We start from the raw sequence: 26,894 nt of genomic DNA on the forward strand, positions 1-26,894 counted from the left end.
TTATGAGGGGTGAGGTTTTTGCCACAAAGATCATAAAATCTCTCAGCAAGGCATTCTTCAAAGCCAGCTGTGAACGCCTATATTTTGTGGCAAACAACAAACTCTGGACCATTGTAATAGAATGTTGTAATGGGTAACTTTCACATTTGTTTAAGTCTTTTGTCTATATTTCTTATCCAAGAATCACACAAGTAGAAGTGTACTGCCTTCACACTCATCCATGCAAGAATGAAAATGTTATCAACTTTAAAATAATCTTTAGAAATGAAATGAGCCCTTTGCTTTTATACATATTGAAGTTTAATATAAATTTCCTTGCCTTCTATTTTAGGAAACATCCCAATTCAGACAGGTAATATGATTTTAACTACAGCATTTTAAAGACTTTAGCAAGACATATATTAAATATATATATGCTTTAATTAAAATTAATTCAAATCCAATGAAAAGATCCTGGCTTAAACAATAATTCCTTTTGCTGTGTTTCCTATGTCTCTATGAAACATGTTAGTTTTTATTCCTGTCATCTCTTGCAACTGTAATTGTCATTAGTTAAATTCCCAACTCTGTGTTTTTCTCCCTAATGTAGTTGGCAGTTTCATGTTTGTTGGGGCTAGAGTTTGGTATGTGCTACCATTTGAACTAAAATTGGAGGTAGAATTACTTCCAAGAAGATGAGTTTAACAGTGCAAGGTTACGTTCATGCTAATACATTTATAAGAAGTAACTAGAGGTACCCAAATGTTTCAAACATCTCTGTGGCCTTCTGAAATCAGAAACACTGAGTGTCCTTTAGATTTCTTTTTCTCTTTCAGCTCAACTTATAATTCTTTAGTGCAGGCAAGGCAAATGTGTGGAGAATGCTTTCCTTCGTGATTTTAAGACAGCTCGCAAGTTGCTGTGTCTGTCAGGCAGATGTATTGTGCCAATTTCACACCTTCTTTCAGCTTTACTAAACCTCTGAAAATTGTTTGTGGATTGAATGTAAGCAACCACAAGGTTGTGTAAAACGCGGAAAAATCAACTACTTTGCTTCTGGGCTGACTCAATTAACATAATTCTCAAAACTACATTTAAAACCTCATAAACTCCAGCTTTGTGATCTGTGTTAACTCAAGACAACTTCTTCATGTAGTAGAAAATGTTTTTCTCCATCTGAGTCCAAATCCATTTAACCACTGCTTGTAGTGATTTTATGTTCTGCTAACACATGTTATTTCCTGTGCAGCAGTAATAATGTGGCGGTTCACTACACTGTAACATTTGATGGAAATACACCAGCTTTGCAGAACGAAACACTTAATTTAGTCGATGTGAACCTCAAAAAAATAGAAGATGATCTTTCCTTTGAACTGGAACATCAGCTGACAGCTGCCTACACATTAATGGATTTCAAGAATCTTGTAGTTGAGGCCTTACACAAGGAAAATCTAATTGGGAATGCATCACTGACTTTTAATCCAGAGACTCTTCAGCTCATGAATGGTAAACAATATCAATTGTAATGAATACACTTCAGGATTGAGAAATGTGTTGGAGATTAAAATCTGAACTGACAAGAATCAAGTAATTTGATTGTGTTTTCCTTTACAGAGCGATCAACCAGTCTTACACTTGGAGGCATCAAGTTTGACCCAGAAAATCAAGAAACTGGTAACTGCTTTTCAGGTTTTTTCTGTCAGCAAAATGGAGAATGACAAAATCACGGTTATTCCACATTTGTCAAACACTCACGAATGGGTATGATTGTCCACATTGACAACATTGACTGGCTGGAATAGATCGAATTTTGATTTCTGTCTATATTAATCTGGCACAGTGCCCCATTTCAAAAGAAGTCCCTACACAATGACTTATTTTCATAGTCAGACATTTCATTCAATATGAAAGAAGGGGCTTTTTTTAACAAGCAGCATATCTGGCATAGCAGGGTAGTAACATTTGTTTGAACACAACATGATCTGCAACATATGGATTCAGTTAATGTCAACCAAGACCTCTTGCCACAACCACTTATGATATCAATTTGAAATAATTTCTAATTTGGATGCAAAACATTTTTAAAAAACTCAACTTTATGAAGAGTGGATTTTACCTAGTTGTGGAGATATTAATAGCATTGACCTGGTCACTGATACTTACTTCATGTCTCCAGTGAATTTACAAGCGAAGTAATGTGTGCTTTTAACTTTTAGAATTTGCAGACAAGGAGGATGGATCAGGAGATTCCATGTTGAGTACTGAAGAGCTATTACAGTCACATTCAACAGTTATTGATTTTCAGTCTGATCAAACAACTGGCAAAGGAATGTCAGAAGCTGAAAATACTCCTGTTATATTAACTGACTATATAAATCCTGTGGAACAGCAAAATGTTTCTAATGAGAAGATGCCAACGAGCACAATGAATGTAATATTTGCACCATCTGTTTCAGATCTAAGCCCACTGATTGATATTGAAATGAAAGGAACCTCTGATTTGTCCACAATACAAATCACTACATCAGATGCATCTGATAGTACAACAAAGAGGCTTAGTTTTGAGAGTGGTACATTTTCCAACTATGAATCCAGGACAGGATCTGTGGAAGACGTTTTACGGTCCTGGGCGACTGTAGCCCTTCAGCCAGTTTTCCACAATAAGCTAGATAATGAATCACTGGTCAGCAATTCCATTCAATTCACAAATATGCCAATCTTTGATGACATTACTGTAGATTCTCCGACAAATGTACCAAATGTAACTATTGGGGATTTGACTGATGAGCCTCCTGAGATTCTTATCGATACAAGTATCTCTAATGAAATAGATGTTCCTTTGTTAAATGAAACAGCTTCATACAGTGATATTGGTGTTGAAATCAAACCTCACATTGCAGAGACAGTAAGTAAAAAAGCCCCTGTTGACCAGTTGCCAGATAATGAATTAACAATACAAACATCTGAACCCACAGATGTCTTTAATTACTATTCCAATGACTCAACCTTAAGGGCTCAACCCTTCACAGAACATGCAACAACATTGGAATCAATTGAAGAGCCATTTGTTGCCGAGCTGCCAGTGACTGAACTATCCACCAAAAGTCAAACAACAATGGATGCCTTTGTCACAGAGCATCTAGGAACAAAGCCATCTACCAAAGGAAGTCCAGAAACCTCTTTCATTAAGGATCAGTTCACTACGAGATTGTTTGCCAAGGGGCACATAATAACCGAATTGGACACTGCACAGCAAGAAATGTTAGAATTGGTCACCATGGCGCACACAGTAACAAAATCTCTCCCCACAGAAGATATGGTAATAAAACAACCCACAGTGGGTCAGTTGATCCAAGACTCAACCTCAATAAGGCAGTTTATCACAGCATCTTCCAATATGCAGCAACTGATGACAGACTCACTGACGGTGGCAGATATCTCTACCTTGCTGCAAGCAACCACAGAATCAATCTTGGTGACGCAGCCCTTTGGAGATACATTCTCTATAAGCCAATCAAGCTTAGATTCTTCAAATGGGGTCCAATCAAACACAGAATTGTCTAATGATTTACAACCTTTTCCTACAATATTAGCTCCACTAGACACTGAAATCGCTAATGTTATTGCTACTGAATGGAATAACCCTATACTACCTAATACTGCTGCTTCCACAGTGATGGGATCTACTACTCAATCAGAAGTAGCAGTGCAAGGCTTGGGTGTATCTATTTCAGAGCACAATGTCAATAAATCATCAGCCACTGTTCAAGCATACAGTAAATCTAGTAACAGCATTCATTCTGATGATGAATCCATTCAGAGAATATACATGACAGTGTTTTCTGAAGTAAAACCTGCCAATAAGACATCCATAGCAATGGATATGACGACAGACTACTTCCCAATAGACCACCATGATTCAATTATTGAGGAGCACAATGAAATACAACCTCCTCAAGATATAGCCAAGGATAAAATAGAAATGTTTGAAGTTCAAGATATCTCAAATAAGTTGGATCCCCCATACATACTCCAGCATCGTGAAGAATCAGATAATGAAGAAATGGCTAGCATCTACGCAGAATTGCCAGTTACTGTTCCAACAAGCACCACAGCTAGAGAAAGTCACAGATCTCGACAGGCACTAGTAGTCTTCTTCAGCCTACGTGTGACGAATATGATTTTCTCAGATGACTTGTTCAACAAAAGTTCACATGAATATAAAGCACTAGAACAACAATTCTTGGAATTAGTAAGTTCAGTCTCTTTCAAATATACATTTAAATCACTGAATTATAGTTTGTTTGTGATAATTAATGCAGTGATTACATTCAAAATGTGTTCTGTTGTATGGCAAAGTGTTTGACATGCTTTAAGGACAAATAGTGTGATGTAAATTCTTGCTTCCCTTAACAATGGCGAAGCCATATCAAAGCTGATGAGGCAAGTTTGACTCTCAAGAATAATTGTGGAGATCCTTTCAATAACTATTTTCTTTTTGGAACAGAATTATGATCTTATAACCATCTTTTTGTCACCTAGTGCCAGATCGGGCAGTTCTGTTTCACTTAACTTTTGATGAGCTTCCTATATCAAATAAACCAATTCTATATTATTTTGTTTACGTTAATTTTGATCCTGTACTCATGGTAGCTACTATTTGCTCCTACAAGATGAGGAAAAATTTCTTCACCCAGACAGTGGTGAGCCTATGGATTTCTTTGACATAGAAAATGGTTGAGGACAAAACATTGAATGTTTTCAAGGAGTTAGATATAACTCTTAAGGCGAAAGACATCAAAGGGTGTGGGATGAAAGTAGAAACAGGGTTTGATGATCAGTCATGTTCATATTGACTAGCGGAACAGACTCACAAGGCTGAATGGCCTATTCCTGTTCCCATTTCCTATGTCTCTATTTCCTCCTAATAACTGATTTAAATTTACATTTGTTTGTACATGATAGATAGTCAAATCCCTTTAGCCAATTTTGGTGTTTTATGATATGATATTGAATTGTAAAAATATTCAGGCCACATACGCCTATATAGCCTATTTTGATGGTTAGGTTTTATTAACCAGTAACGGGCAAGCTGCCCAAGCGTAAGTAAGCGAGTCACCAAGAGGGGATGAGATTTCAAATTGGCTATGTCTCAGTGGAAAGACAAGGTATGTCTTTCAAATGTGAATGGCAGTCTTTCAAAGTGAGAAGGGTTGGGGTGATTTGCACATTTGGAAGTGAAGCTGTAGATCTGCTCTGGCATTGGCAAGATCACCAGGATTTGCAAAAGCTGCTGTGGAGATTTCATTGGAGTAACTAAGGATGGGGGTGATAAGTGCAGGGACATCATGATCACATCGAAAGGATTGAGTTCCTGACATAAACAACACAGCAGAATCTGAATTGGTAGATGTGATACTATAATTAACTAATCATTTTGATCGAAGTAAGAATTAATTTCCAGGATGTCTCTACTTAATTTTCTGTTCTTAAGAAGGTAGATAATAACATGCTAGTGGGTATAAGCCAATAAAATTTAGTCAGTTTTTTTTTTGCAGGCTAAATTATGTATTGAAATACAAAAACCTTATTTAAAATTATCCTAAAAAAATTGAAATCAAACAATGTGAAGTTAGGATTCACTTTTGAGTGTGAAAATCCTCAAGAATTGGACTAACAGCAGATCTTCTGGATGAAACAGTTACGTTTATTGCTTGGTCGGTCTTCCAAATTAGGTACTCTATGTGGACAAGTACATTTCCCGTTCATGTAATTAATCTAGGCTTCTCCAGAACTGAAACTTGGCAACAAATGCTGTATACTGATTTCAAGAAACTTCTTTCATTTACTAGCTATTTCATATCCAGTAAGTGAAGTAATTGATAATTTAGCAAGTTCTGTACTGTGTGACACAATATGGCAAGGTTTAGAAGTGCTAAATGATTTATAGACCTTTCCTGGATACAGTTCAACCTTTATAACAATGCCAATTAACGGTCCAGAGATCAATGTCATGAAACAAGAAAGCATGTTTAGAAGGTTGTTTTTAACAGAATACAGTGATTGATATGCAGCCAACAAACATGGTTCACCATATACTAGCTGCCACAATTGCAGATTAGTCAGGCAACAGTCTCAGAGATCCAACTGTTTTTAAAATACAGGTCAATTTACACTAATCAACTTAAATTACATAAATCCCAATTGTGCCAGTACCAACAGAAAAGAACTGTAAAAAAATGTTTGTTCTCCATTGCACAAAATCTACTCCTTGGGGATTACCAGTGACCAGAAACAGAATGAACTAACCATATAAACACAGTGGCCACAACAGTGGGTCAGAGATTAGAAATATTGTGGTATATAACTCGCCTCTGGACTCCCAAAAGCCTGTTCCCCCATCCACAAGACACAAGTAAGATGTATGATGGAATATTTCCTACTTGCCTGGATAAGTGCAGCTCCAACAATACTCCAGTCTTGACATTATCGAGGATGAAGAAGCCCACTTAAGAGGCATCACATCCACAAACATTCACGCTTTTTCCTTTTGCCTCTCAGTAGCTGCAGTGTATACCATTCATAATATTCATTATAACAATTCACAAAGATTTCTTAGACAATACCTTGCAAACCCTTAACCAACCAACTAAAAGGATGAGGGCAGCAGATACATGGGAATACAACGGCTTGCAAGTTCCCCTCTAAGACAGTCACTATCCTAACCTGGAAATATATTACAGTTGTTCCTTCAGTATTGCTTGGTCAAAACCCTGGAATTCCAAAAACACATCTACATTAAACCCATACATAAACAATTTATTTTCCATTATATTCCAACAAACACAGAAATTTTGCCTATAATTTTAATTTCTGTTATCTTTCCTAAGTAATTTTTCATTCTGTTTTCTCATACTTTTGTTTAACCACTTCATAGTTTCTAATAATCCCAGTGCAAAGGCTTTCTTTAAGGCCGTGAAATCAGTATCCCCCTTTCCACATCCACTGTGAATTCCTTCTCAAAGAATTTGATAAGTTTTATCAAACTTATTCTTCCTTTTTTTGGAAAATTGAGACACTTTGAAAAAATAAAATGACAGTAAACACAAAATGTAATAAATGTAAATCTTGTATAGGAAGCAATTCAATGCTTATCAAGAGTTTTATTTGCTTCTTTTCTAGCTGGTTCCCTACCTTCAGTCCAACCTGACTGATTTCAAGCACCTTGAAATCTTAAACTTCAGAAATGGTAGCATTATTGTTAACAGCCGGATGAAGTTTGCAAAGCCTGTTCCACAGAATGTTACCAATGCAGTTTACCTAATCCTGGATGATTTCTGCAACACAGCATACCAGACGATGAACCTTGCGATTGATAGATTTTCTCTGGATGTTGAATCAGGTAGATAGTTTCTACTGTTTTGTTTATTTTTCCATAAGATGCTCATATTTTCTGCTTTTGTTGTATCCATTATCCATTCTGAAGCATGACCGGTAAGCACAAGCTATGTGAATGGCTGATAATGTCAATGTTTTCATCTACTTTGCTCCAGGAAAGTGCTTTGTGAAGTTGGTTGGCTTGATTTTATAAAACTCATCCTGTCAAGTAACATGTGTGAGGGCAAACCTTTTAACATGAATTATTATGCATTGTTCAATGAAGAAGAAAGTACAGCTTTCATTTTTGCTGGTTGCCATTATTTTAATTTGTTGTTGTTAACAACTGGATGAGGAATATATAAGATATTTATGAAATGGTGTGAAAATATAACGTGGTGTGATGATATGGAATGCCAGCCTGATATCATGACTTCTGCCTTAAATATTACACAACACAAATGTGCAAATTGGAAACCCTGCCAGCATTTTAAATCACAAATTAACAAGCTGTTTTAACATGTTAAAAAAGACAATTACATGGAAGATTTTGTCATCCATTTTCTTTCTTGGAAGTCAGATGAGAATGCATCGGGGTTACTATATTGTATGCATAATGAGTTGCACATCCTGGCGTGGAAATATATCGCTATTCTTTCACTGTCGCTAGGTCAAATCCTGGAATTCCATAATTATGAGCTATGGGTCAATCTACAGCATCTACACTGTAACAGTTTAAGAAGACAGGTCACCACTGCCTTCTCATGGGCAACTAGGGATCAGCAATAAATGCTGGGCAGCCAGCGATGTCCACAGCCCATGAGTGAATTTTTAAAGGAATGACACAAGGGCCAAACAACAAAAGCTCCTGCTGGGACCATGGCTAAATGTAACAGCAATTTCTTTGGGTGAAGGTGACAACATCCGAATGATTTTTGAGTTAATCTTTTGACATTTTAAAGCCTCATTTAAAAGCAAATACAGATTCAATAAGCGGGAGTCCGTTAAATTAGTAACCCCGACTAACGTCCTGTTGGGCATAACCCTTCAGCTGCATGATATCCCAGCCTAGATCCCCCATTGGGCAGAGCATTAGGTTGCACCTCCAAATAGGGGGCCTCTTGCTGGATGGTCCCTGGTTGGTCATGTGACATTCAATTCTCCAAACTGAGATGGTGGGAAGGAGGTAAGTGGACCACTCACCTTCCAGTGCATCTCCCTCTGAAAAGTGTAAAATCCAACCCAATGTGTAGATTAGAGATAAATAAATAAAAAAACTGTAATGGGAATGAAATTTCACCCAAACTGAACATTCGGCTGCCCTGTAATTGACTTCCCTTTGAATTATTCTGAATTCATATTTTCCTCCTTTACTTTAGGTGAGAACCAAGGTGACGTTGCTTATTCCACAGTTGCATGAAGGTCACCAGTAAACCAATTTTCAATTCTATTTGATAATTCAGTGATAATTGTGAGATATTGAAATTTTTTTTATTGGTACAAAAGCAGAGTCCCTTCCTGTATTGACTGACAGCGTCATAATTTGATGAGCAGAATCCTGTTCATAATAAATACTAAAGGAGCTGAAATGCAAGGTCCAACTACCTTATATAAAAATTAACTTTAACACAGGTTATTTGGATAGCTGTTATTTTGTACGTGCGTTTCTGGCCACCCTACTATATCATTAATAGGATTGTAGTAATCTAAATTCTTCTCATGTTCATACCTGGCTTCAGTGCTTGTAATAGTTATAGACTTTAAGAAGATTACCCAAGGTTCAACAGAGTTCACAGAGATCTGTGGAGATAAAATTGAAGCCAGGTTTTGTTTACAACTCTCTTGTGACCCATTCTTCAGGATTAATTGAATAATTGCCAAAAGAAATTTAGCATGGTGGCTCAGTGGTTAGCACTGCTGCCTCACACCACCAGGGACCCGGGTTCAATTCCTGCCTCAGGCGACTGTTTGTGTGGAGTTTGCACATTCTCCCTGTGTCTATGTGGGTTTCCTCCAGGTGCTCCCACAGCCCAAAGATGTGCAGGTTAGGTGAATTGGCCATGCTAAATTGCATGTAGTGTTAGGTGGATTAGTCAGGGGTAAATGTAGGGGAATGTGTCTGGGTGGGTTGCTCTTTGGAGGGTCGGTGTGGACTTGTTGGGCCAAAGGGCCTGTTTCCACACTGTAGGGAATCTAATCATAATCATAAATTTGCAGCATTTAGGGACTGTATATAGGGGTTGTACTTTAAGTAATGATTTGGAGATGCCAGTGTTGGACTGGGGTGGACAAAGTTAAAAATCACACAACAGTGCTTCCCAAGTAAACCTGTTGGAATATAACCTGGTGTTGTGTGATTTTTTTTATTTAAGTAAGAGTGGCAACATTTTCAAAGAATTGCCAGGAGAGGTTTCTTATTTTTTGCTCCTGGGGAATGCTCAGCTGTTAAATACATGAAGATGATATTGACTGGACACTGTTTGTATGCGGTGTTTTTCCTGAAGAATGCGATTAGTTCTGCACCTGGAGTACACACAGCTCCAGCCTAGATATTCAAATGATGTTGTAGAAGAAGATGATACTTCCTGGCATCCTCCTCAATTTCCTCATCAGTTTTGGGCATCAAATAGAAGGGAACAGGAAGACAACCTTTGATGGGTTTTCTGCCATGATTGTTATTGTTATGTAAGATAATGGTTGTGAGGGAGATTATGATCAACTTGCATTCATCTTCACCCAATCTAAAGATGTCTCACAGTCTTTGTTTTCAAAATCAGACAGTCATATATGATGTCCGGTGGAGACAGACCTGCCATTTCTAGCCCCCTCATCATTGTAATTATGCTTCACTAGTCATGGGCTGAGGGCCCACTCTGTGCAGTACAGTTCTATGTTATATGTAGTCAATATTATTTGTATCTATTGCTATCACGCAACAACCTACATCTTGTTGTGTAAGACAAGTGCCTTTTTTTGTTAAAGTCTGGCAATAGTCTATTCTCAACCGCTGTCTATTAGACAGGCCTTTGGAATCAGCACAGAAAAAAAGGGGTGCTGGCAGTGAACTACCCCAAATACAAACTGCCAATGGTCAGTACCCAGAGCCCAACACATCACTAATCAAGTGGTAGTTAGAGAGCCCAAAAGCTCATGCATGCATTAGGTTCTGCACTTCATTTCCCTGATTCCACTTAAAAACCCTGTCAGTAAGAGCTGGCCTATGTCTATGTCAGGAGTACATTTAGGCTGTCCAAATGTCTTGGGTTAAAAAAATTTAAGCCTCCCTCTGCCTTCTTTGTCACATTTTAGAAATATGAATCAAATTAAAAGAAAATGGAGTTGAGGATTATCAAACCAGCATAATCTCATTGAATGGTAGAGTAGACTCAATGGCCTACTTTACTACTTATGGCCTTAATTCAGATTATAAGAACTATCCTGACCCAGACAAAGTCAACGATGTATGACACATGCCTACCACCCAACACAAATGAGGTTTGCAGAGATGTCTCAGATTCCTAGCACTTTCATAGAATCTCTACAGTGTGGGAGCACATCATTTGGCCCACCAAATCCAAACTGACACTCTGAAGAACATTACACACAGACCCATCCCATTTTTGTAACCCTGCACTCCCCATGGTTAATCGTCCTGTCCTGCACATCCCTGGACACTATGGGCAATTTGGCATAACCAATGTACCTAACCTGTACATCTTTGGACTGTGAGAGGAAACCCATGCAGACACAGGAAGAATGTGCAAACTCCACAGAGTCACCTGAAGCTGGAATTGAACTCGGGTCTCTGGTACTGTGAGGCAGCATTGCTAACCACTGAGCCACCATGTCACCCCAAATTTTCTACCAAACTTTTGAAAGAAGGCACCTTTGTTAATAAATCTCTAAATGAAAGCATCCTATATGTATGGCAGGAGGGCCATCAGTCTGTGTTTGAATCATTCAAACATGCAAAATTGGAAACTTGTATCTTACAGTACTAAGGTGCAAGGAAACATGCAAGATAGTAAACAAAATTTATTTTGATCTGAAAGCCTATCGCAAGCAGAATCCAGTTATTCCAATGTAGAGTACGAAACACTAGCTTTGAATTTTGGCATCACAAGATTCCACGAGGATCTGTTTGATAAACAATTATTTGAGGAAACTGACCACAAACCTTTGTAAATAATTGCAAACCACTAAGAAATGCACCACATAGACTACAATGAAATTCAAATAAGAATGCAGAAAGTCCATTCGACTTACAATTAGACAATGTGGATTTTGAGATAAAAGATTATATTTAAAGTCCGTTTATTTATTTTGGCCAGCATAAATGCAACCACCTTCAGGAAGAAAGAACTAATGATTCACAAAAGAACACGTTAAAAAGTTATCATCAAAGCATGATCTAACACAATAAAAATGATGCCAGACATACTCAAGTGCTTTTGGCTGTTCACAAATGAATTAGCTATCTCAGGAGGCATAAGTTTTGAAGTGGAAGAAGAGGTTATGCATAAAGTTCTTCACCAGAAGATATTGACAGAGTTACACCAGGGACATATGGGCCTGAGCCAAAAAGACGCCTGGCGCAGGATTTTGTGTATTGGCAGGGGATCAGCAATGAGAAGGAGAAGACAACAAGGAAGTGCAAAACGTGCCAGAGTCCCCAACCACAGCAACACAAAAAAATCTCTACAACCTCATGATATTCCATTGGCTCCTTTCTCCAAAATTGTAACAGATTTATTTACCGTACATGATGATAATTTTCTACTAGTCACAAACCTCTTTTCCAAATTTTCTGAATTGTGGGATGGCATCATGGACTAGTAATCTAGGACTCCAGGCTAGAGTCTGGAGTCATGAATTCTGGGACATGAATTCAAATCCACTACAGCAAATGGTGAAATTTGAATTCAGTAAAATGTGTATTTAAAATGGTAGCGTAATGTTGACTATGAAACCATTGTGGTTTTAAAAAAAAACATTTGCTTCACTCATGGCCTTCAGGGAAAAGTGTCTTTTTTTATAACCTGGACGAGCCTACATGTGATTAAAGATCCACAGTAGTTGACTCTTACCTGCCCTCTAAAATGGCCTAATTCTAAATGGCAGGGAGAAAGTAAGGACTGCAGATGCTGGGGATCAGAGCTTAAAAATGTGTTGCTGGAAAAGTGCAGCAGGTCAGGCAGCATCCAAGGAGAAGGAGAATTGACGTTTCAGGCATAAGCCCTTCTTCAGGAATGAGGAGGGTGTGCCAAGCAGGCTAAGATAAAAGTTAGGGAGGAGGGACCTGGGGGAGGGGCGTTGGGAATGCGATAGGTAGAAGGAGGTTAAGGTGAGGGTGATAGGCCGGAGAGGGGGTGGGGGCAGAGAGGTCGGGAAGAAGATTGCAGGTCAAGAAGGTGGTGCTGAGTCTGAGGGTTGGGACTAAGAAAAGGTGGGGGGAGGGGAAATGAGGAAGCTGGAGGAATCTGCATTCATCCCTTGTGGTTGGAGGGCTCCTAGGCGGAAGATGAGTCACTCTTCCTCCAAGTGTCGTGTTGCCATGGTCTGGCGATGGAGGAGGCCAAGGACCTGCATGTCCTTGGCGAAGTGGGAGGGGGAGTTAAAGTGTTCAACCACGGCGCGGTTGGGTTGGTTGGTGCAGGTGTCCCAAAGGTGTTCTCTGAAATGTTCCGCAAGTAGGCGGCCTGTCTCCCCAATGTATAGGACTTGCGGAACATTTCAGAGAACACCTCTGGGACACCCACACCAACCAACCCAACCGCCCCGTGGCTGAAAACTTTAACTCCCCCTCCCACTTCGCCAAGGATATGCAGGTCCTTGGCCTCCTCCATCGCCAGACCATGGCAACACGACGCCTGGAGGAAGAGCGCCTCATCTTCCGCCTAGGAACTCTCCAACCACAAGGGATGAATGCAGATTCCATCAGCTTCCTCATTTCCCCTCCCCCCACCTTTTCTTAGTCCCAACCCTCAGACTCAGCACCGCCTTCTTGACCTGCAATCTTCTTCCCGACCTCTCTGCCCTCACCCCCTCTCCAGCCTATCACCCTCACCTTAACCTCCTTCCACCTATCGCATTCCCAAAGCCCCTCCCCCAAGTCCCTCCTCCCTACCTTTTATCTTAGCCTGCTTGGCACACCCTCCTCATTCCTGAAGAAGGGCTTATGCCCGAAACGTCAATTCTCCTTCTCCTTTGATGCTGCCTAATTCTAAATGGCACCCAAGTTTAAGAGTAACTCAGGCATAGGCAACAAATGCAAGAATAAAAGAAAAGGAGTTGGCTAAAGCGCATTTCAAGTGCATTTCTGACAGACAAAAGGCCCAAATATTCCAATGGCCAGGTACTTATTGAAACAGTTTGGTTAAGGTTACACTTTGGAGTGATGTAAAAGCCCTGGTGCAGCTGTTTCCATGGGAAATTGCCCAGGAAATAAAATTTATGATCGGGCAATTCCCTTGTATCTGAAACTCTCCAAAAGGGATCCATTGAAGTTGAAGAATTTGAAGGCTTCCGATTTATCTAAATTATTCAGAAATGTTTGGAGAATTAAAATCCTAATCTAATTCCTGTATGCCTATTAAACTGACCCCCTGACTCTAACTGACTACCACAATAAACACACCTCCCCAATTTTCCTAATACTCAATAAAGCAACAACATATGGCCCTGACCTTCTAGGCCACCAGTTCCAGTTGGAAACAGCAGCCCATCCCCTGACACAGTTCTGCAGGAGCTGGTAACCCACCCTGTCTCAACTTGAGTGCAGATGACAAACTCCCCAAACACCACTTCTACATAGTTCTGCTGGAGCTGACAGCATCCCACCACCCCGAACCAGTGCTACTGGAACTGATACTGCTTCACCTCACCCTATGATTCAACTATTGCTGCTGCTATTTGTTCAACTATCCAGGTTTGTTCAATATATCACTGTATGACACTGTAATCTTTTGCTATAAATTCTGTGTCTTACGATCTTATACTCCACAACCAGCAGATGAAGGAGCAGTGCTCCAAAAGCTAGTGCTTCCAAATAAACCTTTTGGATTATAATCTGGTGTTGTGTGATTTCTAACTTTGTCCATCCCAGTCCAACACTGGCTCCCCACATCATAAATAGATATCTGATATTGTGGAACACAGGGACTATTGTAAGTCACTTAATACCCATTATGAGCTGAGTGTATTTTATGATAAATAGCAATTATTGAGTTTCTACTCAATATTCATGTGGAATAAGACCAAACATGAAAAACTTATGAATATATTTAACTATTGAAATTAATTTGAAATCATATAAGTCTTACCACACAATTTTAAATGATATCATTCCAGTTAATATTGATTGGAATCAATTAACTGGGAGGAAAGGACACAGTCTTTAGAATGAAAAAGGTGCTAACATTTCAGACATGACTTGCAAAAGAACTGACAGCTAAAAGATAAGGTTATCTCAAATGAGGAGTGAAAATAAAGAAGTGGTAATAAATAGTAGATACCCCAGTTGTTCACAGGGATAACAGATTGAATGACCTTGAGGTTATTTTATGCAAAAGTAGGAGTTTGTTCAATGATATAAAATATTATATTAGTGAGACAACGTAAAGATATTGAAAGAGCAAAGGCATTAGCAAATAGTTAAAATGGTGAGATGGGCATTAAAGAATGGAAGCAATTGGAGAATGAAGGGTGATAAACACTCTCTAAAAATAGTGCTGATCAGAAGGATAAGACATATCCAATTTAATCTTTTAATTAAACAAGCAGAATGAAAAGCAGCATAAAATAAATATGTTTCCAGATGGATGTTATCTATAAAAACAGTTAGAAAAGGCAGGCTACAACAGGGAAGATAGAGAAAAATGTACACACTGAAAATGGGCTTGCAATTCTGTCAGTGATTCAGGAATTATGTTTACCAGCAACCTGCATTGCTATTCCTTCCAAAATTTACAGGCTCAGTGGTGGTCCTTTCATCAACTTTGGTTTAGCTAGGGCACTTGCATGTTGCTAGCAGTGTGGGAATCACTGGCAAGGCCAACATTTATTTCCCATTCCTATTTGCTCTTGAAAAGGTGGAATGAATGCATCGTTAAACTACTGCAATCCGTCTACAATAGACAAAAAGTGCTGTTAGGAAGGGAGTGCCAAGATTTTGATCCAAGAAAATGAAGGAACAATGATCTAGCTCTAAGCCAGGATGGTATGTAGCTTGGAAAGGAATTTGGGTGGTGTTCCTGTGTGCCTGCTGCATTGTCCTTTTAGGTGGTAGAGGTTATGAGTTTGGAAGGAGTAGTTCAAGAACTCTTGGTGAATTGTTGCTTTGCATCAAACTTTACAAACTTTACAAGCTTTACAAACTTTACAAGCTTTACAAACAGCTAACACTATGCATCAGTGGTGGAGAGGGTGAATGCCTAAATTGGCGGGTGGTGTGCCAATCAAGCAAGTTTCTTTGGATGTTGTGATGTTTCTTCATTTGTTGGAGCTGCATTCATCAGGGAAGTGGGAATTATTCCATCAGATTCCTAATTTGTGCCTTGTAGCTGGTGGACAAGCTTTGAGGAGTCAGGAACTGAGTTATTTGCTGCAAAATTCCCAATTTTGATCTGCTTTTGTTGCTATAGTATTTAAATAACTGCTCCAGTTCAGTTTATGGTGAATAGTACCCCCAAAATGCTGGTAGTGGGGGCTTCAGTGGTGGCAGTGCCATTAAACTTAAAGGGGCAATAGTTAGATTCTCTCTTGTTGAAGTTGGCCATTGCATGGAACTTGTGTGGCACAAATATTATTTGCCACTTGTCATCTCAAGCCCAGATGTCATCTAGATCTTGTAGTATTTGGATGTGAACTGCTTAAGTATTTGAGGAGTCATGAATGATACTGAGCATTGTATAATTATCAGTAAAGCTTCACTTCAGATCATAACACTACCCTGAGGAACTCCTACTGAAATGTTCTGGGGCTGAGATGATCGGCCTCTGTCAAGTACAACAATAATCCTTTGCTCCACATAGTACTTTAGCCACTGGAGAGCTTCCCCCACCCCGCCGAAGCCCATTGATTCCAGTTTTGCTGGAGTTCCTGGATGACACACTCAGTCAATTGCTGCATCAACTCACATCAACTCCAGAATTCAGCCTCTTTGTCCATGTTTGGACCAAGGCTGGAGAGAAGTCACAAGTCTAGTGATTTGAGTAGAACCAAAACTAAGAATTTACAGCTTATTGTTGAGTAAGTGCCTCTTGATAGCACTATTGATAACACCTAGCATTACTTTGCTGATGACTGGGAGGTAGTTGATCGGGTGACAATTGCCTGGATTAAATTTGTCCTTTCGTTGTCTCTAAGTCATATCTGAGCAGTTTTCCACATTGTTGAGAAGATGTCAGTGTTGCAATGGTAAAGGAGCAGGTTTGTGGGGGTGCAGGTGGTTCTGGAACACCAGTCTTCCGTACTGTTGGCAAATGTTATCAGGGCATGTGGCCTTGGAGTTTCCAGTTTTCAATCATTTTTGATATCACCCAGGGAGGATCAAATTGGTTATAGACACACTTTTGTAATGCTGGGGACCACAGGAAGAGGCTGAGGTGGTTTGTCTACTTGGTACGTTTGGCTGAAAGTGATTGACAGTCACTTTGGCTACATGGGTTACCGAGTAAGTAATGGTGGAAATATTTGAGTATCCAGCCACCATCTTCCAATTGTCCTTCAACCTGCTATAGAAGCATGTTGTTAAACTTGACTGGGTTCAGAAAAGATTTACAAGGATATTGCCAGGATTGAAAGGTTTGAGCTATAGGGAGGGGCTTTTCTCCGTGGAGTTTTGGAGGCTGAGGAGGGTGACCTTATAGAGGTTTATAAAATCATGAAGGTGCATGGATAAGGTGAATAGCCAAGGTCTTTTTCCTAGGGTAGGGGAGTTCAAAGCTAGAGGGCATAGGTTTAAGATGAGAGGAGAAAGATTTAAAAGGGATCTGAGGGGCAACTTTTTCACACAGAGGATGGTGCGAGTATGGAATGAGTTGCCAGAGGAAGTGGTGGAGGCTGGTACAATTACAGCATTTAAAGGGTATCTGGATGGATACATGAATAGATGAGTTTAGAGAGATATGGGCCAAATGCTGGCAAATGAGTCTAGATCAGTTTAGGATATAAGTTCAGTGCGGATGAGTTGGACTGAAGGGTCTGTTTCCATGCTGTGTAACTCCAGTACTCTATATGGTGATGGCACCAAGGATCCAAGGGGTTCAAAAGTTTAGAAAAAGGTGAAAGGAATAAACCTGTCAATAATGGTCAGTCATCTGGTACTAACACATTGGTATTAATTATATAGGCACAAAGTGTGATGAGGTAATGCAAAGGGAGTTCAGGAAGTTAGATAATATGTTGAAAAGCAGAACCTCTGTGGTTGTAATCCTGGGATTACTCCTTGTGCTATGTACCAGTGAGACTAGGCATAGAAAGATAGTACAGTTAAGTACGTGATTAAAGAGCTGATGAAGAAGGAAAGGCTTCAGGTATATGGATCATTGGGATGTCTTCCAGGGCAGGTTCTTCCAGAAGGACAGGTTGCACCTAAACTGGAAGTCCACCAATATCCTTGCAGGTTTGCTTATGTTACTCCATGAAGGTTTAAACTAGCAGGGCAGACAGATAGGAACCAGAGCAGTGGGTCTGCATGTGAAATGACCAAGAAAGAGTTAGAGACCAAGACCTGTAAGATGAAGAGGAAGAACAGACAGGGGAGAGGTTCCTGAACATGGTGGGATTGGCGATCTGAGGTGTGTTTGTTTAACTGTGAGGAGTATACTAGGTCAGGCAGATTAATTTAGAGCTTATATTATGCTATAGCAATGATGTTATAGCTATAACAGGGACTTGCTTGGGAGAGGGACAAGGCTGGCAGCTTAACATTCTGGGATTTAGATATTTCAGGTGTGGTATAGAGAAATATAAAAGAAGTGGGCAAGTTGCATTACTGTTAAGGGAGAATATGCCAGCTATACTCAGGGAGGGCATTTGAGAGGGCTCATTCAGCAATGCCTTGTGGGTAGTGTTCAACATTAGGAAGATGCAATCAATTTGTTGGCATTGTACTGCAGGCCTCCGAACAGGCAGCAGGTGATAGAGAAACAGATATAGAACATAGAACATAGAAGAATACAGCGCAGTACAGGCCCTTCGGCCCTCGATGTTGTGCCGATCAAAGCCCACCTAACCTACACTAACCCACTATCCTCCATATACCTATCCAATGCCCGCTTAAATACCCATAAAGAGGGAGAGTCCACCACTGCTACTGGCAGGGCATTCCATGAACTTACAACTCGCTGAGTGAAGAACCTACCCCTAACATCAGTCCTATATCTACCCCCCCCTTAATTTAAAGCTATGCCCCCGATAATCTATTTTCTATAATCTAGTCAGATTATAGAAAAATGTAAAAACTTTAGGATTGTCAAAATAAGTGTGTTTATTTTCTCTTATATTGACTAAAACTCACAGTGCCAAGGGCTTGGAAGGAGTAGTGAATTTGTTAGGTTTATCCAGGATGGCTTCTTGAAGCAATATGTAAGTAGCCCAACTAGGGAAGGGGCCATACTGACTTAGTATTAGGGAATGAGCCCGGCCAGGTGATTGAAGTTTCAGTGGTGGAGCATTTCGGAAACAGTGACCATAATTCTGTAAGTTTTAAGTTACTTATGGATAAGGAAAAGAGTAGTCCTCAGATGAAAATACTAAATCAGGGGAAGGCTAACTATGACAACATTAGGCAGGAACTGCGGAATGCAGATTGGCGGGGCGATTGTTTGAGGATGAATCTACATCTGTCATATGGGATTCTTTTAAAGGACATGTGATTAGAGTTCAGGACCAGCATATTCCCGTGAAAATGAAGGTTAAGAATGGTAATATTCATGAATCTTGGATGACAGGAGAAATTGTGAGGCGAAAGTGAGGACTGGAGATTAGAGTTGAGAGTGTGGGGGGGGAGCTTGAATAACACAGCGGGTCAGGCAGCATCCAAGGAGCAGGAGAATTGACATTTCGGGCAAAAGCCCTTCATCATGAATAAGAAGAAATGTGAGCTTAGTCAAAAAGAAAAAGGAGACATACATAAGGTTTAGAAAACTGAAGACAGACAGAGCCCTCAACAAATGCAGATAGCAGGAAAGGATTTAAACAAGGAGTTAGGAGTCCTAAAAGGGCCAGGAAATTTCCTGGGCAACCAGAATTAGAGAAAATCCCAAGGTGTTTATGTTGATTTTGTTGGTCGGAGAACTTTTAAAGATGATAATTCAAGACAACATTAGTAAGAATAACACCAGCAAATGTTTATGCTGCTTTTAAACATGCTGAATATCCTAAGGCTTTTAAAAAAATTCGCTCATGGGATGGTGGGTATTTCTGGCTGGGCCACTATTTATTGCTTGTCCCTAGTCACCCTTGAGAAGGTGATGGTGAGCTACTTTCTTGAACTGCTACTGTTCATTTGGTGTAGGTGGACCTACAAATCCATTCACAAGGGAGTTTCAATGACCCTGAAGGAATGGTGATATATTTCCAAGTTGGATGGATTGTGACTTGGAAGGGAACTTGCATGCGATGATTAGATTAGATTAGATTACTTAGTGTGGAAACAGGCCCTTTGGCCCAACAAGTCTACACCGACCCACCGAAGCACAACCCACCCCAGACTCATTCCCCAACATTTACCCCCTTCACCTAACACTACGGGCAATTTAGCACTGGCCAATTCACCTAATCTGCACATTTTTGGACTGTGGGAGGAAACCGAATGGTGGAGAGAATTCCTGGGTGATGTGCACATTGTATTTTCCATTGTGTATTCAATGAACCCTATTTTGTACCATGTACTGTCTATTTGTAACAGGGACAGTAACTAATACACAGCTGTGCCTTGTGATTTCAGGTAATGGGGCTGACCCATGCAAGTTTCAAGCCTGCAATGAACATTCTGAATGCTTGGTGAATCACTGGACAGGAGAGTCAGAATGTGTCTGTAATGTTGGGTATATGAGTGTGGATGACTTACCCTGTCAAAGTATTTGTGATATAGACACAGACTTCTGTCTTAATGATGGCAAATGTGATATAATTCCAGGCCAAGGAGCAATCTGCAGGTATGTTCCAGTTGACTTAGTTAAGCAAAATAACAATTCTTATGTCATATTCAGATAACCTGAACAAGCATCGTATTTAATTTATTGCATCATTTGTTTTGTAGTACAGAATCTGGAAGTCAGATCAGCTATTCTCTCTTTTCACATCTTCCAACAAATTTATTGCCAGTTGGTCCTTGTTCAGATATTCGGATTTTCAATTGTGTAAATAAATTGCTAAGTACGATTTTCATCATAACTGTATCTACTAAGGAAAGATTGTTTTCCATATTATCAATGTTAATTTATGCACCTGTATATTTTTTCAAATCTCCATTTAAGGTAATCTGAGTTCAGAAAAATAATGTTATTTTTTGGTAACCTGGTTAAAAACATTGTTGAAGATTTTGAACTCAAAAGTTTAACTCTCTATTAGACATGGGAGTAAAACATACCCATCTTCCATATCATGAAACTGTTACTGAAATTTTAATTCAAACATCTAATTTGTGAACATTTGATCCTGGTGACTGAATGAGAAAATAAGAGTCAGCTATGTTGTGCTTTCATTAATGATAATTGTCTGAAATCTCTTTACAGCCAACTTGGCATTTAATGACTATAATTATTCAAAATATCAATAATCAAGTTAGATAGTTCAATGCTTGTAGAAAATGTCTGATCACGAACATAGAAAACATATTAACAACAAGATTCTGCAAAGTGCTGACAAGTTCAACCTTAGTCAAATATATTTTTGATAGAAGAGAACATCAAAATTCAACATAGATATATTCATGGGAGATACATAGTGATATTGCTAAGGAATTGCCAGATGAGGCATTGAGGAAGTTAATGCTGTTAAGGAAGCAGTGATTCACTTGAACTGTAAGAGAATGCAGCACTTAGTGCAGCACAATTAGGCACTGTCTTGTTGCACATTATATTGTATGATAGCTTGTGTAAAAAGAATGTAGCAGCTGTGTGTGCCTCCAAGTTCCATAAGAGTTGTGTTGTGGAACATCAAATGAATCTTCAAGCCATATAGCCCCCAGGCAGACAGGGAGGTATTTTGCTTCAAGAAATTATTGCAGCAATGGAAGGATTCTGAATTTCCATAAAAGTCCAGTGTTCTACATTAATAAAGATGGCAGTGATCGCCATGTAACAGCTTTTTGGTGGCACTATTCACAATATAGCCCTGTACATGAGGCAATGCAAGTTATTCTGAATGCACTGGGTTCCCAGTAACTACAGCAACAGGGTCCATCAGTTAATTGTAGATGGATGCCTTTTGCATCTATGCTATTTGACAGTTGATAATGCAGCCATTCACCAAGATTATTTCCGAACTAGGGAGATCCATTTCAAAATATGATACAGCACTCATACCATTAACACGGGAAAGTTCAGAACACTAAGAAGGACAGAGATGACAACATAAAGCATACAATAGTACACAATTTAAGAAATGTGTTTTATTTTCTCACTGATGTGAGAAATGTATTTTGGTGGAAGAAACACAGAAAGGCAATACAAGTACAATGGTACAACTTTGAGGGGAGCACCAGAGTATACAATGTCTACATTATTATAAAAGAAGAATAGAATATAAAAGCAAGGGATTAATGCTACCCTTCTAAACCATTGATCAGACTACATTTGGGGTATTGTGATCATTTGTGCACACCGTATTTAAGGTGAATGCAATGGAGATTTATTAGAAGGGCGCCAATAATGAGGGATTTCGGATACGAGGAAAGATTAGAGAAATTGGGCTTATTCTCCTTGAAATAGAGAAGGTTAAAAGGTGATCTTATTGAAGTGTTCAAAATTATGAAGAATTTTGACAAGATAAAGAAGGACACTCTGTTTCTATTAGTTAGGATGTCAGTAAGTAGGGCTTACAATTTCAAGATTGTCAGCAAGACAGCTGGGAGTGAGATGAGGAGAATTCTCTTTATACAGGCAGTTGTTAGGATTTGGATTGTGCTGCCTGAGGGAGTAGTGGAGAAGAATTCCATAGGAGCTTTCAAAAGAGGACTGAGTATCTATCTGAATGTGATGAATTTAAGGCTGGAGAATGGCACTAGCTGTGTAGCGCTGTCAGAAGTCTGTACGGACATGATGGATCAAATGGCCTCTTTCTGTACTGTAAAAGTCTATGATTCCATAATTCTAACATTGTCTTGTAGTTTGTTTTTAGTACTTCTTTGCAAATTGCACAGATAACATATCCATTGTGCAAAAGTCTAACACCGGTTGCAAGCTGAGATGCAAAATGTCCATATTACAGAGGAGGAAGTGCTAGATGTCACAAAGTGCATAAAGGTGGATAAATCCCCAGGACCTGATCAGGTGTACTCTAGAACTCTGTGGGAAGCTAGAGAAGTGATTGCTGGGCCTCTTGCTGAGATATTTGTATCATCGATAGTCACAGTTAAGATGCCTGAAGACTGGAGGTTTGCTAACGCGATGCCACTGTTTAAGAAGGGTGGTAAGAACAAGCCAGGGAACTATAGACCAGTCAGCCTGACCTCGGCAGTGGGCAGGTTGTTGCAGGGAATCCTGAGGGACAGGATGTACATGTATATGGAAAGGCAAGGACTGATTAGGGATAGTCAACATGGCTTTGTGTGTTGGAAATCATGTCTCACAAACTTGATTGAGTTTTTTGAAGAAGTAACAAAGAGGATTGATGAGGGAAGAGTGGTAGATGTGATCTATATGGATTTCAGTAAGGTGTTCGACAAGGTTCCCCATTGGAGACTGATTAGCAACGTTAGACCTCACGGAATACAGGGAGAACTAGCCATTTGGATACAGAACTGGCTCAAAGGTAGAAGACAGAGGATGGTGGTAGTGGGTTGTTTTTCAGACTGGAGGCCTGTGACCACTGGAGTACCACAAGGATCAGTGCTGGGTCTACTACTTTTTGTAATTTATATATATGATTTGGATGCAAGCACAGGAGGTACAGTTAGTAAGTTTGCAGATGACACCAAAATTGGAGGTGTAGTGGACAGCACAGAAGGTTACCTCAGATTACAACAGGATCTTGATCAGATGGGGGAATGGGCAGAGAAGTGGCAGATGGAGCCTAATTCAGATAAATGTGAGGTGTTGCATTTTGGGAAAGCAAATTTTAGCAGGACTTATATACTTAATGGTAAGGTCCTAGGGAGTGCTGCTGAACAAAGAGACCTTGGAGTGCAGGTGCCTAGCTCCTTGAAAGTGGAGTCGCAGGTAGATAGGATAGTGAAGAAGGTGTTTGGTATGCTTTCCTTTATTAGTCAGAGTGTTGAGTACAGGAGTTGGGAGGTCATGCTGTGGCTGTACAGGACATTGGTTAGGCCACTGTTGGAATATTATGTGCAATTCTGGTCTCCTTTCTATCGGAAAGATGTTGTGAAACTTGAAAGGGTTCAGAAAAGATTTACAAGGATGTTGCCAGGGATGGACAATTTGAGCTATAGGGAGAGACTGAACAGGCTGGGGCTGTTTTCTCTGGAGTGTCGGAGGCTGAGGGTTGACTTTATAGAAGTTTACAAAATTATGAGGGGCATGGACAGGATAAATAGACAAAGTCTTTTCCCTGGGGTTGGGGAGTCCAGAACTAGAGGGCATAGGTTTCGGGTGAGAGGGGAAAGATATAAAAGTTGCCCTAAGGGGCAACGTTTTCACGCAGAGGGTGGTATGTATATGGAATGAGCTGCCAGTGGATGTGGTGGAGGCTGGTACAATTGCAACACTTAAGAGGAATTTCGATGGGTATTATGAATAGGAAGGGTTTGGAGGGGTATGGGCCAAGTACTGGCAGATGGGACTAGATTGGGTTGGGATATCTGGTCAGCATGGATGGGTTGGACCGAAGGGTCTGTTTCTATGCTGTACATCTCTATGACTCAATGTCCTTCCATGATCTAAAAGCACTCTGATATAAATGTCAGGGGTATTGAAAACAATCACTGACATTTTGGACAACTGGAGCCCTATGCCGTCAGTCACAGCAGACAGCCTGAATCTCCTCACTACTGCAGCTATATATTGAATTTTCTGTTGCTGTGCTCACCAAATTCAGGATAATAATTTTTTTAACTTTGACTCCACAGTTGTGGAGTTCTGCATGAATTCCACATTAAAATTTTATAATATCATCGGGCTTGTTTTTTCACTAGTTTGCTCTACTTTTGGTGAAAATGCATACTCACTTGTTGAATGGTGACGTGTGTAGTGCTAGTTTTCACCAAGTATGCAGTCATTCTTGACTAATGTCCATTTCTAGATTCTGAACAAGAAAATGATGAATTCCCAACCTGGATTATTGTTCAAGCTTTCGTGAATGTCATTAAGTGGAATAGTTGAGTTTCTTGGTGTGATTATAACAATAGAGTATTTATTATGAGCTTAGACTGTGGAAGGCCAGGAATGTGTGTGTGTCTTCGGTCCTCACATCAAACTTCATGCCCTCTCCTTCGTAACAGTCTGCACATTTTATTGAAGTAAAAAGAGAAAGTGCTTGTGTACTCAGCAAGCATCAGTGGAGAGGGAAACAGGGTTAAAACTTCAGGTCAAGACCATTTCAGGAGAATTGTGAGAAATTAGTGATGTACAGGTAATATGTTTTCAGCAAGGGCTGGGTGGAGCAAGGATAAAGCAAGACAGGAGAGATTGAATGGCATAAGATAGTCTTACACAGCCAAAGGAAATGGTGGTGGGGCAAGAAAAGTCAGTTGCGCCTCGAGCAGGAATGCTCCTGTTTGAAATCAAAAATATGAGAAATAAAAGGATAAAAAAAAAGGCAAATAAAATTAAACAAATTGGGATTGTGGACTGAAGTTGTTGAACACAGTAAAGTGCCCAGTCAAAAGATTAGGAATTGAAAAATTTGCTTAAGGATCAGAACCAAGTATCTTGATTCTTTTTTGCTTGACTGTCATGAAATGAATTATTGTGCAATGCTCTGAGTGTTGTAGCTTCACAGGAAAGGATTGATTGTTACAACTCCCATAACACATATATCTCACACATAAAGAATTTGACAACAGGGATTACATCTGATAAGCAGCGAAATCAACGTTTCGGGCAAAAGCCCTTTGGATGCTGCCTGAACTGCTGTGCTCTTCCAGCACCACTAATCCAGTATTTGATTTTCAGCATCTGCAGTCATTGTTTTTACCTTATTACATCTGATAACCTTGTTGAAGATTCAAGACTGAGAGCCACTAAGCAAAGAAATATTCTTATAAGTTTTTCTTGCATGTTCTTCTAGCTTTGTGGATAAATTTAGTAAGATTTTATTCAGAATGATGTAATTTTTAATGTAGCAAGCTATGAATGCTATCTTTAATGAATGAGGGAACAGAATGGTTTTGTGGCTGTTGGTAGCTTAACCTACCCGAGTAACTGAAACTGATTTTTGTCAGATTGTCATTTAATTAATCATATATTTGCATATTGCTAATTTTATATCCAGCAGCTACTTGAATCAATCATCATTTTTGCTCTGGATATTAATGTTATTGAAGTATGACATTATGTATATGTGCAAGATTTTTAACTACTCAGTCTTATTCAAACAATGATTGCGTAGTGACAGCAATAGAACACTGTTATGCAAACATGTGTTAACATATAACCTTTAGTTTAGAGGTTGAGGTACTTAATATATGTTAAATGGCAAAACCTGATTTAGAAACTGGCAATAACCCTGCAGTGAATGCAATTCAAACAGTCTTGGAGTTTGTTACACTGAAACATCGGTGCCATGTTGACAAAGTTAATAATTAGACAGGTAAGATCATAAACAGCAGGAATGCTTACTTAGCTAAAGAATAGGAGACATGACATTGCAGTTATTCTAAATAAAGAATATAATGTTTAGTGGAAAGAATTAAGGAAAATTTTGGAATTGAATGGCAGTTAGATTCGTAGAGATGTGCATCATGGAAACAAGCCCTTTTGTCCAACTCATCCATTCGGGCCAGTTATCCTAAATTATGTTAGTCCAATTTGTTAATTTACATTTTACCTGTGAGCTGGTAGTGTGTCACTTGCCATGGAGATAGGGAGAGCTGAGTCCAGTTCTTTGTTTTAGAGTAATTTTCTGTGACAGTTGGCAGGATGGGTTGAGATAAGCAGTAAAGACACTGTGTCAGCATGGAGTCTTTTTTCAGCTTATAACTCTTAAGAGTCAAGAGGTAAGGCTAGAGCCAAAGTAGAGTAAATCATCCATGACCCAGCCTTTGAAAGGAGCTGGTATAAGGCAAAGTTGGAAAGGGGAAAAACAACTTGAAAACTTGTTTAGCTGGAAGCTAAAGACATAAATCGACAGTAATCCTCTGTGAAAGGCAGTTAACCTTTTTACAGTAGGAATTCTGGAAGTAATCAACTTGG

General features: G+C 39.5%; 1 protein-coding gene across 2 annotated transcripts in view; it reads left to right on the forward strand.

Annotated features, from left to right (window-relative positions):
- The window catches only part of LOC140486372 (interphotoreceptor matrix proteoglycan 2-like), an 85,408-nt gene that overhangs the window by 46,729 nt on the left and 11,785 nt on the right, over positions 1–26,894 (forward strand). Inside the window, exons 11-16 of one of the 2 annotated variants that reach the window (XM_072585414.1) lie at positions 332–352; positions 1,229–1,485; positions 1,594–1,653; positions 2,196–4,231; positions 7,162–7,381; positions 20,309–20,519. In XM_072585414.1, the coding sequence (XP_072441515.1) occupies positions 332–352; positions 1,229–1,485; positions 1,594–1,653; positions 2,196–4,231; positions 7,162–7,381; positions 20,309–20,519 (2,805 nt within the window). The remainder of the gene's footprint in view (positions 1–331; positions 353–1,228; positions 1,486–1,593; positions 1,654–2,195; positions 4,232–7,161; positions 7,382–20,308; positions 20,520–26,894) is intronic. The other variant, XM_072585415.1, reaches the window with a different exon arrangement.

This window comes from Chiloscyllium punctatum, chromosome 15 (assembly GCF_047496795.1).
Source record: "Chiloscyllium punctatum isolate Juve2018m chromosome 15, sChiPun1.3, whole genome shotgun sequence".
In the NCBI taxonomy this organism is placed as follows: Eukaryota; Metazoa; Chordata; class Chondrichthyes; order Orectolobiformes; family Hemiscylliidae; genus Chiloscyllium; species Chiloscyllium punctatum.